The sequence below is a fragment of the Cupressus sempervirens genome, chromosome 10 (assembly GCF_028749045.1).
Source record: "Cupressus sempervirens isolate cs-2001-9-10 chromosome 10, ASM2874904v1, whole genome shotgun sequence".
NCBI lineage: Eukaryota > Viridiplantae > Streptophyta > Pinopsida > Cupressales > Cupressaceae > Cupressus > Cupressus sempervirens.
The window spans coordinates 983,575,100-983,593,376 of record NC_143127.1 but is presented as its reverse complement, the minus strand read 5'-3'; the positions used below and the strand labels follow the sequence as shown (position 1 = coordinate 983,593,376).

General features: G+C 37.5%; 1 protein-coding gene across 3 annotated transcripts; it reads left to right on the top strand.

Annotated features, from left to right (window-relative positions):
• The first annotated feature begins 4,050 nt into the window (after positions 1-4,050).
• Positions 4,051-17,969, top strand: LOC149537266 (nitrate regulatory gene2 protein-like). Of its 3 annotated transcripts, XM_089807605.1 has the most exons (6): positions 4,051-4,102; positions 4,228-5,731; positions 6,202-6,279; positions 6,464-6,678; positions 7,526-7,749; positions 16,391-17,969. In XM_089807605.1, exons 2-6 carry the CDS (start codon positions 4,522-4,524, stop codon positions 17,148-17,150), a joined length of 2,487 nt encoding a protein of 828 aa, XP_089663731.1. In that variant the 5' UTR covers positions 4,051-4,102; positions 4,228-4,521; the 3' UTR covers positions 17,151-17,969. The 3 variants fall into 3 exon arrangements, with proteins under 3 accessions (XP_089663731.1, XP_089663733.1, XP_089663732.1); XM_089807607.1 differs by lacking the exon at positions 6,202-6,279; XM_089807606.1 differs by having other exon boundaries at positions 4,051-5,731.
• Positions 17,970-18,277: the final 308 nt, after the last annotated feature.

Genomic DNA, 18,277 nt, shown 5'->3' with positions numbered 1-18,277 from the left:
TGCCACATGATTTCATATCTAAAGGGTTTAGGCCCACTCACACTTACATCCTCCTAATTGAACAAAATCGGGGAGTGGTTGAAAACAATTCTTGAGAGGTTGACCAAGGATGAGGGTATGATGTGAGGCCACTCTCATGAAACTAGGAGTTAGTCCAACCTAACTTAGATCAAGTCCTGACCTTTCTTGTTGTTGGACCAAGTAAAGGGGTTGCCTTTCAGGTCCACATCCACAAGGTCACGAGTATTAATGAAATCCAAAAGATCTTGCATACTCTCAAAGAAGTCATTGACCCCCCCAAAGCTTTTCAGAAGGGTAAAGTGGGGAGTTGAAGTCCCCCATACACATCAAGCTTTTGTCCTTCAAGTTTTGCACCTTTCTTCCAAACTATTCCCTGACTTCCCTTCTAGCAACCCTGGTATTCCGAGCATAAATGTTTACCACATTGTATACCATTCTGTCATTGCTAAATTCAATAATCATGTAGTCCTTTTCTTTATGGATCTTAGTACCCCTCAGGACATTGGGGTTCCACATAATAGCTAAGCCCCCCAAAGCCCCTTTTGCTTCCAAATGGAAGAAAGCAGCCCTAGGTCATATCTTATCAACCAACTTAGTAAAGTTTTGATCAATCATCTTAGTTTCCTGAATGGGGATACAGTCAATCCTTACCAAAAGGATACATTATCTAAGAGCATACTATTTATAGGCATTATTCAACCCCCTGATATTCCATGAGAGGAAGTTCATTTCTTACCTTTCTTAATTGTCTCCAGTGCAAGCTGTCTTCCATTGGCTACCTCCCTTGCTGCTTACTTCATACAGGTCATTGTGTTGTAAGGACGACCCATTAAGGTAGCGACCCCCACATCTAATTTCTTCCCACCCCTGATTTTCCTTTTTGGGAATTCCCACTCACCCATAACACTTGTTTGGGGAGAGGATGGGGTCGAGAGAGCCATCTTTCCCTCAACCACCTCAATGCTTCTCATGACTTTAGCCACCGCTTCCTCAGGAGATACGAATTTGAGTCTTTTTGGGGTAAAAATCCCCCAGTGGCCCATCGTATTAGGATCCCCATTGTTAGGACCCCCACTACCACCATAAGTGGTAGGAAATTCTTGGCAAGAGTCACAAACACTGTGGTTTGAATCGTAGCCAAGGAATCTAGGGTCACCAAAGGCTCTCTTACCAAGTTCACTTGACCCCCAGCAAAAGCTTTGCCAATAAAGACTGTCTACTTGTGGTCCTCAACCAACACCATGTGGTCACCACCAAGGGTTCTAATTTCAACTTCTTACAGGGCATGATTGATAATACCCTATCCCACAACAGGGGAATTTAGTAAATCATCTATCTCCTTCCTAAATAGGTATTCCTCCATATCCATCCCTTTCTTCACTTCCATACTCAATACCTTAATCAACTTATCAACTACCTCATCCTTGCCTTGCTCGAAGCTTGCCATTGATGATTTCCCACCTGAGCTGTCCTTCTTACCTTCAGTTACTACTCCTAGAGGTGTAGCCAAAGGTTCCCCTAACATAGTAGTCTTTAAAAATGCTAGGTGAGTCCACCTTTTGTTTGTCCTTCAAAGCATTGCAAGCCATTAGCACATGGCCAAAACACTCACTTCTTGGCAGTACATGCTAACATTCTCATATTCAATCAGCTAGACCCTCTTACCCCACTTAGAGGAGAACGTGACCATGGTCGTGAGAGTCCTATTAATGGTAACATTCACACATAATCTAGCAAAGACAAATCTAGATTTAAGCAGGGTTACCTGGTCCACTGCAACAAAATGTCCAAAGGTGCTTCCAATGCATCTCAAGATCTTCTCATCCTAGAATTCCAATGACAATCTTGGCAAGCAGACCCACACCGAGGCTAGGTTTTGGAGTTCTAGACTGGTGTCAAAATTAGGGTGCCATTTCGCTAGGGCCAGACAATGTTTGCCATAGTACCAGGTCCCTGAGAGGATAGCTAGATCCTCAACAGCTATGAAGCAGAAGCATAAGAGGACATTGGGCATGGCCGAGACACTAACACTTCCCTTCACAGACCATTTTTATGCCACCCACTTCCTAGTCATCTCAATCGATGGCCTAAAGGAAATGCACTAACCCACAACACAATGTTTGAGGGAGGCAACAATGTTGTCCACAACACTATCATGCAAAGAAATTTTTGGTCGTGTGACACCGTGGGTGACCTTGGGATCCTCAAGCTTGGTTTTTCCCTCCTTGTCACCACTGAGAACATATTCCCATCCTCCCTTGGGGGGGAAGTAGTGGACCCAACCTCATGAGCAAAGTCAACATCAGAACACGACAAAGGGGGCGCAAAAGTGCTGTACAGACCCAACTCATACTTGACAAAGTGAGAGAATCTTCTCTGTGAAGATCCAACACCATATGCAAGTCTGGGCACACCGAGGCCTCCAACATCCCTGAACCCTCTAGAGCCATAGTAGTTCAAAATTCAAAATGTGAAAAGAGTGAGAAAAATTACAGAGCTAGTTCCCTCAAAGATCCAACTACACATTGTTGAACCATAATAACATTACTATTTTAATGATAATAATTAAATATATAAAATTTTAAAATAACTTAACACTCAAATAAATATAAAACCGATAACTTTAAATGTTTGATACTCCACTAAAGCAAAACTTTAATAGTTTTTGCACACCACTAAATCAATACTTTCATCTTGCTTTTCCAATCATTTTAATGTTTACATACTCCACTCCACCCCTTCCACAATTAATTAATCTATAATTAATTACCCGCTTGCGTGGCCATAAACCCCGCATATCGCGTCAACTAACAAAACGTGCAACATCCCACCAACGGTTCAATTTTCCCGTCAATTCCGGGTTCTTAAGGTCCCTTCAACTAACGGACTTCACGGTCACATAAATGTCCTCTTTTTTTTTTTTTTAACAACAAAACGCAAAGAGCACATTTTCACGTCAATAAACAAAACAGAGTGTCGTGTGGAGTGGAGTCCTCGGAATGGGGGAAATTTGTGAAAGCTTACTTGGAGGGGAGGAAATGGGTAGTGTGGAGGCAGAGTGTAATTAGAAGCCAACTGTAATAAAACCTTAAATTCTTTTGAAAAACTCTTCGCAGTTTCATCGACCCGCCAATGGTATTCATTTTCATTTCCCTAAATTTGGCTTTCATTTTCTCGGTGCTCTGTGTCAAATGTTATCGGTAATAGCAATACTAATGGCGGCCCCCTTGGCCCACATTTACAACTTTTTATTACTTTACTGATTAACCGGATTTGGTCCTGAAGAGGCACAGATCATTTGGAGAATTTGACAAAAAAAATGGTTGTATCGACTGAGCTGTACATGGGGCACCAGCTCAGCATCTTATCTCATCGTCATTGTCATAATTATAGGATGGGCTTTTACAAGTAAAACTGTGTATGGCACTGATAATAATAATATTATCATTGATATTATTACTGCTATACCCCACGGGTGCTTCCAGCCAAATTCTGACCAGGACTCGACCATGTCATAGTTCATCTGATCTCGAAATTCCTCCTTTTTTTCCACAGTCTCGTGGACCTGATTTTGCTTTTCATTATATGGGCATCAATTATTTTTTGCACTTTTTGGTGGGGTCTTAGTTCCATAGACTTATACTGCCTTTGAATCAGCCATGAAGTTTCCTCTCTTTTTCATGCTGTAAATCTTTCCGTTTTTACTGCCTGCGAAATGTACAAGCATATGTAAAACTGCCCACGATAGACTTCAATTTCTTATCTTTTTAGTGTTTGCTATTGAAGATCTCATTTGTTGTCCTCTCCACCCATTAGCACCAAATTTCTGATTATCCTGGTTGTGGGTCCTTACATTTTCCTATTCAACACCAGTAATCAGTTTCTCTTTTATTGCGGGCTTTGTCGTTCTCCGGCATACTGGAAAGGATCTCGATGGTCGGCCGAGAATCCACCTCTCTGACTCATCTTGTCCTTTCGGTTTTAACCTTTTTCTAGCTTTTCTTTCAAGACCTGGATAGCACTGGAGATATTCTTTACATGGTGTCAAGTGAACAAGCTGGAGCAAAAGTATTCAAAAAAGGTATATTCACTGGAAAATGTTTCTAGTATGGTTTTTCGACGGAAAGTTTGAATAGAATTCAAGTTCCAGAGTTTGAGAAATTGATAGTTACATGTTCTCTGTGATTGTGTGTTTTTTTGCCGCAGAGATTAAACAACTGAGTCAGGAAACAGGCTTTTGAGGCTCTGGAGGTTCAGAAAGTGAAGGGAACATGTGATATAGTTCATCATTACAGGGCGTAAGCATCAGTGCTTTATAGGAAAGAAACTGACGACGGATTGTGGAAATTGCAGACCTGCTTGGATTTAGTAAAGATGAGAAGATATTGCATAAGGGTTTCCGAGATGGGCAATTGGCTCACAAACAGATAAAAACACGCTTTGAATTTGGGTTTCAGTAAGTAAATAATTGAAGGTTCGTTGTGGTGAAGAATCTGTAAGATGGGTTGTTCAAATTCCAAGATTCAGGATGATGATGCATTGTTACGGTGCAGGGAGAGGAAGCGCTCCATGAAATCGGTTATAGAAAACAGGTACGCATTGGCAACAGCTCATGTGGCTTACATTGAAGCTCTTAGAAATATCGGCCACAGCATCAAGCATTTTACTGAAGTGGCATTAGAATCCTCTCCGCCTTCATCCTCCATGATGGCTTCTGAGCTTGCTGTTATGCACGACAAGTCGCCGTCCCATTCTCCTTTTCCATCCTCGACATCTTCCAGATCCCAATTTCCATCCTCTCCTAACTCTCTGTCTCCAGGAACAGTTGGACCACACAGAAATATGGATTCTCATGATAATAATTCTCCCGTGTCAAACGCGAGTCCGCTTCATGTGAAATTAATGAGGTCTGGGGTTACAAAGCCGATCACAGTCGAGGAGAGACCACCAGCCGGGAAAAGAGGTTCGTTGGAATCATTTTCATCTGTCCCTCAGTCTAGAATGGATCCTGATCCCTCATCTTCGAGGCCTGCTACTCCTCCTTCCCCCTCCTCATTTCAGAGAACAGTTCCGCCGCCTCCTCAGCCCCCCGGATTTTCTTGGGATTTCTTTAATCCGTTTGGTGACGATCACGATCATTATTATTCTATAGATCGCAGGGAAATCAGTCACTCGCCCGAGAGAGAAGTAGTAGATTCGGAAAATGTTAGGGAGGAAGAGGGCATTCCTGATTTAGAAGATGGTGATTATGGAGAGCATGACTTGGAGCAGGAGCGTTTTGCTAGTAAAACGTCTAGAGCTGATTTTGTTGATCCTCACACACACAATTCTGAGGTTGTCAATGCCTATACTGGTTCTTCCAAGGAACATGTAGCAACTTCTAGTGTAGATGCTTTTAGTCAAGCACAGCCCAAGCCATCTTTGGAATCAAAGCTGCAGTTTGCAAATAATGTTGCCGTGGAGGATATTCCTTTCGATACGGAGGCAAATGAAGAAGATATTATGAAAGCAGCGGAGAAAGAAAAGGAGGTTTCTGGAAAAGAAGTCATATTAGACCATGAACCTTGTGGCCCTAGAAACATAAATCTTCTGGACGGTATAAAGGAGATTGAAAGATGGTTTATCAGGGCGTCTGAATCTGGCAAGGAAGTTTCTAGGATGCTGGAGGCAAATAAAGTGCGCATTCATTCAAACCTCACCGAGACAAAAGGTATTGTTTACAATGTTCTAATCTTTTGTTTGGCACCTGGAGTAGAACAACTTACTATTTCAGCAAGTTTTTGAATCATAATCCGGTGTGAGTACTTGTACTTTTTGCTTCTTAATTTATAGTTATCTAGGCTTTGAATCCCCCCAAAAGCCTGAAACTTCTGTTATACCATGAGACACTAGTTTCAATCTCTATGTGAGTTGACTACAGAGCCGCTCTTTTGAAACCGTTTGAGTTTAGCTTAAAATTGAATGCTGGCATTTATTTTGATCCATTTTTTTAAACAGTTGTCTAAATTGAGAACTCTTGAGTGCAAGAAGCGGGAACTGAATGTATTGCGAGGGTTTATCATGAATTATTGGTTGTTTGAATTAGTGAAATGTCACTAGGGTTTTGCGTGATTTTATTTGTTTGAGGAAGTCTTTCTTGGGAAACTTTTAGCTGTACATGGAAACTTGTCAGTGCTACAGGAAGGTCGTGGACATCCGGAATTATCATCCCCTACAGTATATGTTGTTTCAGGGGTTCTGCAGTTCCCATCTCACACGGTAGGTTTATCCAGTGGTTAACCCAGTAAATATTTGATTCTTCATGTTGTTTGTTCTTCAAGCTGCATATGATTCTTTGAATCTGTGTCTAACTGCAAGCATTTGAGGCAAATGAATGTGACAGCATATCCTTTGCATTATAAACTTATAATGATTTTCTAATATCTCATGCATATCAATACAGAACCTTCATCTATGGCGCTGAATTTGCTAACCTGGCATCGATCGACATCATCTCTATCTTCATCCTCCAAGACTCATTTTGTTTCAATTTCAAAAGATGACTTGGATGACAGTAGCAGTGATTATGTAGAGGACTTGTGCATGATTTCTGGAAGCCACGCATCAACTTTAGAGAGACTATATGCATGGGAGAAAAAACTCTACGATGAAGTCAAGGTACTAATTTGTAGTACGTGCCTCTATTTGTAGATTTTCTTTTGGACTGAAGATTCTAGCATCTCTCAAAGATGAATTGTAATAATAAGATTCTATAAAACTGTTTTATGATTTTATGCATCTGTTAAATGAATATAAGAGGCTTGGTTCTGGAGTACCAATGCCACAAGTTTTCTGTAACCAAGAGTCTTAAAACATTATAGAGAAATTTCCGTTCATTATTGGCAATTTGCATTGGTGTGAGATTAGACACGTTTGGGTGCTTCATCCTTTCTTTTGTTATGCACTGAAAGAAAAGTTAAAGAAACATTCAGTTTAGGGTTTAGTCAAACTAGGAATGAAAGATTTTCAAGAGATTGGGGAAATTGAAATATATATTGTTACAATACGTTCGTAATTTCATGTGTTTTCTCTTGCTTTGTGTTACTGCATGCAGATCTTTCAGTTTTTTTTTGGGGTCTTCTAAAAATGGCTGGAATACATAAAACTATCATCTTAGAAGAAAATTTTATGTTGAGGGCATGACATTAGTTTAAGATGAGTGATTATTTTGTTTAGAAGTAATATGATTATATCCTTAAATTCCTTGCAAGTTACTGCTGGTGGCAGATTGACTAATGATTGTGATATATAATAATTATGGTGTTTGCATAAACATAATTCACTATCAGACATCAGTCAGATATAATTTTCAATGTGAATTCTTATATTTGATTATGCATTATGTCCTTTAATTAACAGCTAGAGAATAGGACTGTAGGAATCATGGCTATCTTTGTTGCTCTTGTGACAAAATAAGGAACTTCTTCCTATATTCTTTAATGCTTGTTAGCACTTGGTTTTCCAGGCAGAAGAGTATATAAGAAGTGTATACGAAAAGAAATGTGCACAGCTAAGACATCAGGAAGCCAAAGGAGAGAGTCCCCAAGTCATTGATAAAACAAGGGCTGCAGTTAAAGATCTACATTCCAGGATCAGGGTTGGTATCCATGCAGTAGAGTCAGTATCATTGAAAATCCAGAAATTGAGAGATGATGAACTGCAACCGCAACTTGTTGAGTTAATACAAGGGTATGCATTTTACTATCTGTTTATTAAATACCTTGACTTGTGTTTCATGCAGATATCATTGGTTTATGAAGTACTCTCTGTTTATGTACATGAATATTAAATTCTTGATTCAATAGAACATGTTTGACTGTTAATAAGTTTCAAGTAGACCATGAATATATGTAGCTATAAAAATAAAATCTCTTTTGATTTGTTTCTCTTCTGACAAATGCATCATTATAACAAAATTTTGCCTTGGCCAGTTTTCTTTTGCTCCAAGTCTCTTTCTGCTGTTTATAAATCATAAAAGGATTAATTCCGAGTGTCTCATGATATATCAGATTATGACAATTGCATTGCAATCCAAGCAAAAAAAATGTATACAGATGAATTTTAGGGGTTCTGATATAAATCGACAATTCCACAAGCATTTGTGGAACACCATCACCTTTTCTCAAGTCACCTTGGGTGCACATGTTTTCAGGTCATTGAAAGAAAATCTGGAAGAGAGAAATGAGGAGATGGGATTTTGTAAAAAATGTGTGTAAACTTATGCAAATTCGAAGCTTTAGGATGAAACTAATAGGCTATTCTATAACTAACCTCTAGACACAATAATTGCTAGTAGAAAACAAGAAACAGAATAAGCCTATGAAAAAGAGAGATGGAAGTGGAAAACAAAAATATGATGCACCTATATGACTGATTTGATGCTGGAAATGGATTGTAGACGATTTCATGAGACTGCAAGGTAAATTTTGTTGAAACCAGAGATTGGGTTACTTTGGCCAACTTGACTGGATAGACTAGAGTGCACTAGTGTTTTTACAGGATAGTCCTCAAGTCAAAACAACTTCAAATTTTTAGGACAGCCTGATGTCTGAAATACCTTTGTCCTGTCATCTATTAGGAGTCACAAAAGAAAGTGAAATTATGTAAGAAAAGTGAAATTAGACTACGTGGAATATTTCTACTTATTGAAGACAATCTCTAAATTGGCATTAGTGATATATAGGAGGATCCTGATGCAGGGGCATTTATATTCAAGGACAAGTAGGGTATTGCATGTGGGAGGATAGACTAGGGGTATGAATGACCTGAGTAGTTTTCTGAAGTTTGCTAGAGATGCCTCTATTGAACTCCTGATCTTTGTAATCTTCTGTACTAACCATCAAATATGCACCCTGTTTTACCTTTAAGCACACTTTAATGAAAGTCTTGCAAACTGGAAATGCTAACGTGGAGATTGCATCAGTTAGCCCCCTTGTGGATATTCCAACAAAATCCAATTTATACAGTGATTGAAAATGTATAAACTAGATCAATGCTAGAACAATGACACTGACATAATAGTAGGAAAAACTCCAGGTGGATATCAATGGCATTAGTGAAAAAACTAGGAGATAGAGAAGAACACAAGGAGTTGGAGACATGGGATCAGAAGGGCACAAATTGGAAAGGAATGAGAACAAGGTGTTGTGCATCCCAGCCTAAATGTTGTGGTGGTGCGGTTCACCACTAGGTGGATACATAGGACTAGAACCCACCCACAACTGGGCAGCCACATGTCCATGGGGGGTTCACCTCCCCTAATACCCTGGTTGGATAAAAACCCCATTGTTAACGCTGGTGGGTGCCATGCACCATCACTATGGGCATTTTTGGGTAGTGGTTTTCTTGCTTGGTATTAGATTCGAGGTCTTGAGGTAGATCCGTGCAAAGCGTTGTGGACTATGGTATTAGCCTAAACGTTGTGGTGGTGCGGATTTCCATAGGGAGTGTACCTAGGATTGAAGATCCACCCATGATCAGGTAGCCTCATGTCCACAAGGGGGCTGGCCTCTACTGTTTCTCTAGTGGGATGAAAAGCCCCATTCTTAATGTTGTTGGACACCATCAGTCAGGGCTTTTGGGCATCAATCAGGGCTCTTTTGGGGTAGTGGTTGCCTTATTTGAAACGAGATTAAATACCTGCAAGAACACAACAAAAGGACGAGAATTGAGAACTTGTTATTAATATAAGGGACTTTGAAGACATTTGAGCAAATGATCAGTGGAAATGTAGTAGGTATGCACCTATGAGATTAGGTGGCAAATTAATAAATTGATATTAGACTTACCCTTGACAATATTTAGTCATTTTATAATGTTCGCTATGGAATGTGTGTTCTATTGATATTGAACTCGTCAAGAGAAAATGCAATTAAAACAAGTTGCTCAATCCAAATAACAGGTATACCTCTGATTAGAGCATAAATGAAAGTATAGCATGAAAATTTGGTTATACGTCCATTTGTTGTATTAGATTGCTTTAAGATGTGTGGATGTTATTATTGGTTGATCTTGATTGCTCTTGTTTGACAGCATGTACATAGACACGATGTGTTCTCTTTTTTTGTCCTTTGGAGGAAGCTTGATACATAGGCCTTCAACCATGAGGATGGAGGGTGAGGATTGATGTGGGAGATCAATAATGGAGAGTAGTTTGTTGATCTACAAGCTCTTATTTTGACTTACCCTAGTTTATTTAATTAGCCTAGTCTAACCTTTATTTTGATTAGTTAATAAATTGAATATTGTCCATTTAATTAATTAAGCTAATCCATTTACCTAACTTCCCAATTTTTAATTAATTGAAACACTTTCTTTTGCACTTTTTAATCTCCACTGTCCACTATTCCAAGAAGATCTGCACCTTTTACTCTTAGAATTATGTGGGATCTCCTATTTGTCGTGTTTTGTAAACTTCCACATCTAATACATGTGTGATATCTCCCACTTATCATTATCATGCAAGTCCTTGTTCTCACACTTGTCATTATCATGCAAAATCTCATGTGTGAAACCTTCTGTGTCTCGTCCACGTGCATTCCAAATTCTCACGAGTGAGTCTACTTGCTACCTGTCACCCTCTTATACCTTCCTCTACATGTGAAAATCCTCATCGTCCATTCTTAATTTTTGTGAATCCTTACCCTCTAATCTCATACACGTGCAAGAGTTATGCCAACATCTCCCTCCACTTAGCACAAAGAGAGCTTGCACAATCAATAAGTTGATCTTCACCCTTAATCTTCCAAGTCAATTGTCACCCTGCATCCTCATGGTTGAAAGTTTATTTGATAAGCCTCCTCCCAATGACAATAAAAGAGAACACATTGTGCCTAAGTGCATGCTATCAATTAGTGCAATTTACAGGCTAGAGCAACCCATGTATTAATCAATCATCGAATCCACAGATCTTGCAGCAACATAATGCAACAAATGGATGTATAACCATCAAATTATAATTTTTACAATTTATGTTTATGCTTTTATCTATTCTCTAATTGGAATTGTCAATACTATTTGGATTGAGTGACTTATTTTGTATCTATTTTCTCTTCTTTATCCAAATTCCACCATCGTGACTTCCATAGGGAACATTGCAAATGTCTCTCTATCTCACAGGCTGCAACAGATACATGGATGCTCATCATGGCTTGTAACCAAAGTTACCAACACAATTTGCTTTGAGTTTCAGTACAATGGTTCATGTATGCTAATATGACAAGTATTTTTTATTACACATTTTGGGCATATCTATTAAAAAAGCATAGAAGTTCATCTATTGATCTATCACATGATAATTATAATTATCAGTGGACAATTTTCCACATTTATGGAGATGTGGAGGTTTATGGAACATAACAATGTGGAGATCTCACATATGTAATGGAAGGTGTCGATATTCTTGGGATAATGGACAGTGAAAATTAAAATGCGTTAGAAAGTATTTTAGTTAATTAAATTGGAAATGTTTACAAGAACGGATTAGCTTAGTTAGCTAATTATGGCTTGTAACCAAAGTTACCAATACAATGGGACTTAATTAGTGATGATGTGTTGCAATGTTAATGATGTGGATTGATGGAGGCATTATGATTTTAGTTTGGAATACAAAAGCCGATTTCAAGGGTTCATAGACAAATACATGGGGAGAAGGGCTTGTCACCTTGTTCACAAAATAACATTGTAAGGGTGTTTTTTAATGATGGAAGGGGGATAATTTCATCATGTTCTTGGGACAAACTATGCAAAAGGTACCTTCCCCACATACCAAGATTGCTTCTTCTCCTTCCTTAGTTAATACGAACTCATTTTGTCTCTCTAATTTTGTTTTAGTTTCTCTAATGGCTAGTTACCAAGTTGAATAATGTTTGGATGTTTTTTATGTCTAAGACATAAAAGTTGGTGAATCATAAAAAGCAAATATGAGTATAACGATGTGAATATTATTGAGAACTTAGGTTTTTATTTGAGTAGGTACTAGAAGTTTCCTTGGGCATCACTACCTCCTATGCATTTGGGATATGCATGGATGGTAGCAAATGCCCCCAATGTTGTTCTAGGTTTTAACGGGGCTTTGGAGGGTGGGTGGCATTATATAAGAATGAGAAAACAAAGGGATATGGACTCTTGTGATTGTGGGTCGCAACCAATTTGAAATTGTTATCTTCTCATCCAACAACACAAAATTATAACTCTCTAATGCCCCTCAAACAAAAAATCTTCTTAAAAAGCAGATATGGTAGCTAATGCCCCCAATATTCTTTTGGGTTTGAATAGGGCTTTGGAGAGTGGGTGACACGCTCTTGTGATTTTGGGTTGCTGGCCCACAAGGCCACTCACAACCCATTTGAAAATTTAATCTTCTCATCCAACAACACACAATTTGAACACTCAGGCACCTCCCCGACAAAAAAACATTTTAAGAGAGAGATTAATATGATTATTCGGGGCTGATACCTCTTCTGAAACCCAAGTAGCATTGTTATGCTATATCACATATCCACACATTTTGTTTTGCATTTTCAGTGACTGTGAAGAAGGAAAGAAAAGAAAGAAGAGACTATTGTTTGGGTGGCATATGCTACCATTCACAAGCCAGTTGAGATTATAATCTTCTGATCCAACTATGCAAAACTATAACACTCAGGTGTCCCTCAGACTAAAAATCATTTAGAAAACAGATAAAAGAGTATTGGGGGCTGATACCTCTTTTGAAACCTTAATTTTTTCAGCTAAAAAAGTAGGGGTATGGTGCTGATACCACATATCCACACATTTTGTTTTAAATTTGCGGTAATTGTGGAGGAGGAAAGAAAAGAAATAAGATAAGAGAGTATTGTTTGGGTGGCACATGCTTATTAATGAAAACCATGAATTTTTCATGCATCCTTTGGTTGAGTCTTGGTGGATACATTTTCAGTATTCAGATGAATTCATTAAGTCTGTCTAGATTGTAAATCTTACAGTCTGCTTTACATTTTGGTATAATTTTGGATACTTTTGAGTTTTTCTACATTTTCTTTAGTTGTCTCATCGCCAAAATACATCCCTGCCTTTTCCTGCCATCCGTGTCCAAAAATAGTGTAGAAACATTTTGGCAAACTAATAAAATGCTTTACATATAGCATAAACAAAACATTTCCATGCAGACAACAATTATAAGAGACATGTTTCAAGAAAAAAACTGTAAAAGTATTAAAACAAGCAGCTCTCATAACCTAAAAAGCAAAGAAGTTATGAAAACCAAATTTGGTTAAAATTTGTATGTTTTAGCCAGCACTTGACTTGAAATTGAAGATATGCCCTCTTTCTAAGTATTGGAAGGTCTGCTCCATTTTGTGCATTAAAATTTAAAAGCAAACTTTTAAAGTTAAATAATATGCTAAAACACCCTATAAGGGGGACAAATGTCATTGCAAATTTGATGCATTATATTTACTTTTTTGAAACTTGGCTAATTTTAGTATTGTTTTGCTGTCTCTTGAATTAACTCCAACTCTGTATTCTCCAATTTAAAAAACTTAGAGAGACACTGGAAGCAGCCAATAATATAAAATTAGGATGGACGAGGGTGATGCACTAGTAATCACAATATTTTCAAAATAATGAGATTTATCTTATCAATGTCTTCAGCCACGTTTCCTGCATCTGAGTGCTCTTAGTGTAATGAGAAGCAAACACATGAAGCTAGAAATATATTTTAACTGGGTTAGTCAAATGAACTTACCATCACACACACATGTTAGAGCTAATGACTAAAAATATATAATGAAACAAAAGAGGTAGCAAATTAATGGCTTCACAGATTGGAAAGGGAATGTGTTGCTTCTATTGCAAGGACATTGTTAGTCTTAGTGTTAAATTGTATAAATGGATATCTCTCTGCCCACTTGTTCTGGTGATAATCTAGAGGAAGCTGTGCCAAGCTTAGACAAAGACACGTTTCTTGAGCATTCAACAAAGGTTATAATGCAAGCTCTTGGACTATTCTTGTAAGTTTCTCTTTTGTACTTTACAAGATGTCCATATCTACTTGATTATTGATGAGATTATTCCAAAATTTGTGCAATTTTTGGTCCATCTTATATTTTTAAACTTTAGGTATCTCACTAAGCATAAACATCTAAGTGGATATTATCTACTTCTGGTGTTTTGACAAGAAGTGATTTCAAGTCTTCCCCTGTGTCTTTTTTAAATGGTGTCTCCTACATGGTCGAGGATGCTTTGAAGAAAAGAATATGCAGTTACAGATAAAGCTTTTGGGCTAATATTCCAGTATTCCTAGGAATCCATCTAGATGATAGCATTTAGAACAACTTTTGGAAGATGAACACTTGCATGTTAACTAGCAACCCAGTTGAATCTATGTGGGCCAAGATAGCAACCTGGCAGAATCTACATCGTACCTTCTAAAGTTCAGAGTGCTAGAGAAAAACATACACTGAGGGTTCTGCCACACAGGGCATCTTTAACATTTAAAGCATAATTATGTCCCGACGCCTATTTCCAGGTTCTGAATTAGTATTCCTACCACATATAATTATAGTAAATTGATCAGAGCGATCCCATCTTCATCGTAGATGCTTCTAGACAGCAACTAGAAGGCCCCTGACTTCATTAGCATTTTAAGTCTATCGTTAAACTATTCTTCAACCCAGATAGGTGTTTGATAATGAAATTCCTGGAAAAATATAAAAAATATATATGCAACTCTCCATTTATGGGAACACTGCAAGGAGCTAACACATAAATGTTTGGATCAATGTAACCACCTGGGTTGCCAATATAATGTTGATTAGTCTTTATCAGACTTGCTCTTTAAGTATTACTATTTTCTTGTCTTCTATCTTCTATATTATTATTATTATTATGCTTTTCAATATCTTTTCAATGTGTTGGCTTAAGATTTGTTTTGAGAGAATAAGTATTCCTGGACCATACACATAAGGTGCAAAGACTTCTATGAAGCAAAGTATTGTACAGCTCTCGCTAAGAAAAGTATTCTTCAATCTACGTAGGTGTTTGAAAATGAATTGAAGAAAAAAATATGAAAAAATATATTTGCAACTCTCCATGAATGGGAACTCATTTGCATTAACCAAAAGGATTGCTGATATAATGTTTATTTACTGTCATATCTATCAAACTTGCTCTTAATTATTCACTGTCCTTTAAAATTATTTCCATGCTTTTTCATTAGCTTTTTAAGGTTTGGCTTAAAATTTGCTGTGAGAAAATAAGGATTCCTGGACCATAAGATGAGGACTTCTATGAAGCAAAGTATTGTACAGTTCTCATTAAACAAACTATTCTTCAATTCAGATAGATGTTTGAAAAAGAATCCTAGTTATCAAAAAATATCAAAAAATATATTTACAACTCTCCATGGATGGGAACTCTACAAGAAGGTAGTACTTTATGTAAAGGTTAGTATTGAATTAACCAAAAGGATTGCTGATATAGTGTTGATTGCCCGCTGTCATCTGTATCAGACTTGTTATTTAGTACTTACTGGCCTTTAAGATTATTGTTATGCTTTTTCACCATTTAAAATATAGCATGTTTTACCTGTCACCTTGACTACGAGGTACGACTTTTTGTAATAAAGCTTTTTGCAAAGCTTTGGAAGAAATTAATAAAATGTCTAAAAGGCTTATAGGTATCTTTCTCAGACTTATTCTTTTGACTTATAAATGGAAGGAATCAAGGATGACTCCAATGTTGATTGCTTAGTTATGTTTTCCTCAGGTTTGAAGTTTTTGTTACGTCCTGTTCATTCTAATTGTCTTGGAACTTTATGCTGTTCGATACATATTGTGTACCAGATTAATTTTGTTCAATGTTTTGTACTTTTCATTTACGGCTGTTGCAGTTTGTATGAACTAAACCACATGCATTCACAGCTTATATTAGCTGTCCAGCTAAGAATTCAATATGTTCGCAGATGTTTTCTTTGCATTCAATTGTTTAAATACCATTACATACTATCTTTCATATTTCTTCCTGCATACAGTCCTCCCTCATTTAGTAGGTGCTTTCCTTTCATTAGACATGCAGATACATATATTGACTAGAAAAGTTTGAAATGCTCTTCTTTAAGAATAGTCAGGTCCAACCTCATTTGCATTTATTGCTAGTAATTATTATCATGAAATAAGCTTAGAAAGGTCCTTGAAATGGATGTTTCATCTAGGTACATCATAGCAAGCTTACAGGTCTAATTCAGAGGGTGTGTGAATAGTAAAATTCTGTCTTTACGTTTATGGATCCTTCTTGGTTGCATGTTACTCATATTTGAAGTTTAAATATTGAGACTTTTGCTTGACTGTAGATTCATAAGAATGTGGGAAGTGATGCTAGAGTGTCATCGAAATCAGCATCAGATCATCAGTGAAATAAATACTGTGGGCCGTCCAGCTGTTAGTGGCAAACTTAGTGAATCACATCAGCAGGTGACTGTTCATCTTGGAAGTGGGCTACAGAACTGGCACCTGACTTTCGGAATTTGGATAGATGCTCAAAAGAATTATGTTCATGCCCTCCATAAGTGGTTTCAGAAATGCCTCTTGGAAGAGGTCCCTGACCCCTCTACAAGGAGAAGAGCTGTCAACTTGTCACCCCGCAGACTTGGTGCTCCATTTGTAATTATAATATGCCATGATTTGTCTCGAGCATTTGAAACCCAGAACAGTGCTTCCAAGAAAGTCAGTAATGACAACAGTACTTCCCAGAATGATTCTCCTATAGTTGAAGCTAGGAAGGACGTTATTAAAAAAATTGAAGGCTTAGCTAAACAAGTCAGAAAGGTCTGTCTACAACAAGATGATCATGAGAACAAGAAAAAGAAGGCTGCAAAAGATCTCAGCAGAAAGGTAGCAGAGAGCAGAAAAGAAGAAGAATATAAGGGGCAGTATCATAAGATGATGCAGGAAACTAATGATGAGTTCTTGAACACATTGCAGAAATGTTTAGAAGATATATTTGAATCTTTGACAAATTTCGCTTCAGTTTACACAGATAGCTTACGTAATGCCATAAGTAATGAGAGGAAGGACTCCAATCCATATACAAACAATAGGCCATATACCTAGATATCAATTGTGGTTAAAGGCTGCCATTTATATATGAACACTATACTTTTGGTTTAAGGGGGAGCATTTACTTTTTATAATCTGTAAATTTCTGGAGTTTCCTTTGTACACGTAAGAAACTGTTTTGTTGAGTATTCAGTTATCCACCACACAGCAATTGGGGAACAATCCTTTCGTTAAGACATGGCACAAAATGATGCTTTCAACTGAGTAAAATTGTACCTGAGGATTTATGTTTTCAGAAGGCTAGGGTCTATGGTTTTGCAGAATATCTACTAGTCTATGTACAGTAGGTGGATTCAAGGAGCCTTAAGATACATGGCTTTGTATCTGAAGCAGGAGTGATTTCACTGATTGGTTTTGAGTGAGTCCAGTGAAACGGAGAAACATCAAAGCCTGTAAGTAGTGTTATATACATATGTTCTAAACCCTCTGAATAATTCATATTTTGAAATAAGTTAGCAGGCAGGAGAGATTTGAAGACTTGCTTAGTATTTGATGTAATGGAAGTAGCTCCCAATGCGGCAACATTCCATGTAGCATCTTCTCAGTGTGAGCTATATGCAGCCCACAAATTCTCTACTGTAATAATAATCGTTCTACTCATGGCCTCTGGCTCTCTGGGCCCATATTTTTGAAATAATGTTGGCCTTGATAAATATTGATAGTGCTTATATCTGTAATGATATCTAGATTGAACCTGAAAATGATTCTAATTGGTAGAGGGAAGCAAACTGTAAAAGATGACAAGATGAAATGTATTTGGAAGCTCCTTTTGGAAGGCTTTTCTTAATAATATTTCTACTTACTGGTGCCCAACTTGGGTTATTTTGGCTAGCAGTTATTTAACATTTCAAGGAAATATAGGTGGCGCTGGTGACTCAAGAATATTTAATTTTAAAAAATCAATAAATTTATACTAATAACACTAATAACATTTCATGCATAAAAAAATAGAACGCCCTTGATGAGGACAAGAAATTTGTGCGATGCAGATTCTTTTTGCTACATATAGTTTTTTTTGGTTAGGAATTAATCTTTGTTCAAGGAATTATATGTGGCGCTGGTGACCCAAGAATTTTTAATTTTGAAAATTCATAAATTTATACTAATAATATTTGATGAAA